The sequence below is a fragment of the Lagopus leucura genome, unplaced genomic scaffold (assembly GCF_019238085.1).
Source record: "Lagopus leucura isolate 7727_CA_CO unplaced genomic scaffold, USGS_WTPT01 33709-0_obj-0_obj, whole genome shotgun sequence".
Classification (NCBI taxonomy): Eukaryota; Metazoa; Chordata; class Aves; order Galliformes; family Phasianidae; genus Lagopus; species Lagopus leucura.
This window is the reverse complement of record NW_024964050.1, coordinates 1-1,575: the sequence shown is the minus strand read 5'-3', so window position 1 is coordinate 1,575 and position 1,575 is coordinate 1. Positions and strand designations below refer to the sequence as shown.

Here is a 1,575-nt window from a genome sequence, read left to right as displayed (position 1 = left end):
ATTGGGGTCACGATTGGGGATGGGTTGGGGTGCAATTGGGGACAGATTGGGGTCACAACTGGGGTCACATTTGGGGATGGGTTGGGGGCACGATTGGGGACAGATTGGGGGCACAATTGGGGATGGGTTGGGGGGGCAACTGGGGACAGATTTGGGGGTGGGTTGGGGGTCACAACTGGGGACAGATGTGGGGCACAAGTGGGGCCACAAATGGGGATGGATTGGGGACCCATTTGGGACCCATTTGGGGACCCATTTGGGGACATTTTGGGGACCCTTTTGGGGACACGGACCTTTCTGCACTTTGTCACACAGCAGGAAGATCTCGTCCCCCCCCTGGCAGCTCCCAGAGTTTCGGTTCACCCGGCAGATGCGCAGCTCGGCTGTGCTGGGGGCACCTGGGGTCACACGGGGTCACGTGGGGTCACACGGGGTCATGTATGGGGACACGGGGTCATATAGGGTCACACAGGGGTCACACGGGGTCATACAGCATCATATGGGGTCACATAGGGTCACACGGGGGTCATGTGGGGTCACATGGGGTCATGTATGGGGACACAGGGTCACATGGGATCCCACATGGGGACACGGGGTCACATAGGGACACATGGGGTCACATACAGTCACATACGGTCACATAGGGTCACACGGGGTCACATGGGGTCACACGGGTCACATAGGGTCACACGGGGTCACATAGGGGTCATATGGGGTCACATGGGGTCACACAGGGTCATGTATGTGGACATAGAGTCATATGGGGTCACACGGGGTCATACTTTAACATGTTTAGCATGACTTTAACACGCTGAGCGTGACTTTAGTGTGTTTAGCATGACCTTAATGTGTTTATCATGACTTTAGCGTGTTCAGCGTGACTTTAGCGCGTTTAGCATGACTTCAACATCTTTAACATGACTTTAGCATGTTTGCTATGACTTTAACATGTTCAGCGTCACTTTAGCTTGTTTAGCGTGATCTTAGCGTGATCTTAGCGTGACCTTAGCGTGACGCTGGCGTGTTGGCGGTGCTGGGGACTCACGGTTGTCGTAGATGGGCTGGGAGAGGACGGGGGGCAGCGGGCAGAGCCCCCCAGGGCCGGGCAGCCACACCTGGAAGCAGAGCCGCACCGCGCTCAGGTCGTATTCGGCACCGCGCTCCTCCATCGGCACTGCGCCCAGTAAGGACCAGTAAGGACCAGTAAGGACTGCTGGCCTCCCACTCAACTCCCAGTGCTCCCCTCAACCCTCCCAGTTCATCCCAGTGCACACAGTAACCCCTCCCAGTCCATCCCAGTTCATCCCAGTGCTCCCAGTACCTCCCAGTATCACCCCAATGCTCCCAGTCCATCCCAGTTGATCCCAGTTCATCCCAGTAACCCCTTCCAGTGCTCCCACTCCAACCCAGTGCTCCCAGTAACTCCTCCCAGTACCTCCCAGTCCATCCCAGTGCTCCCAGTCCATCCCAGTGCTCCCAGTACCCTCCCAGTATCACCCCAATGCTCCCAGTATGCTCCCAGTACCTCCCAGTAGCTCCCAGTAACCCCTCCCAGTGCTCCCAGTCCCTCCCAGT

At 57.4% G+C, this 1,575-nt stretch overlaps 1 protein-coding gene across 1 annotated transcript; it reads right to left on the bottom strand.

Moving 5' to 3' along the window:
* Window positions 1–114: 114 nt before the first annotated feature.
* Window positions 115–1,193, bottom strand: LOC122191518 (transcription factor p65-like; the record flags this gene model as incomplete). The annotated part of the gene is made up of 2 exons (XM_042891797.1): window positions 1,046–1,193; window positions 115–398 (listed from the first exon to the last, which is right to left on the bottom strand). Coding segments are annotated over exons 1-2 (408 nt in total), but the record flags the coding sequence as incomplete, so codon positions are not given.
* Window positions 1,194–1,575: the final 382 nt, after the last annotated feature.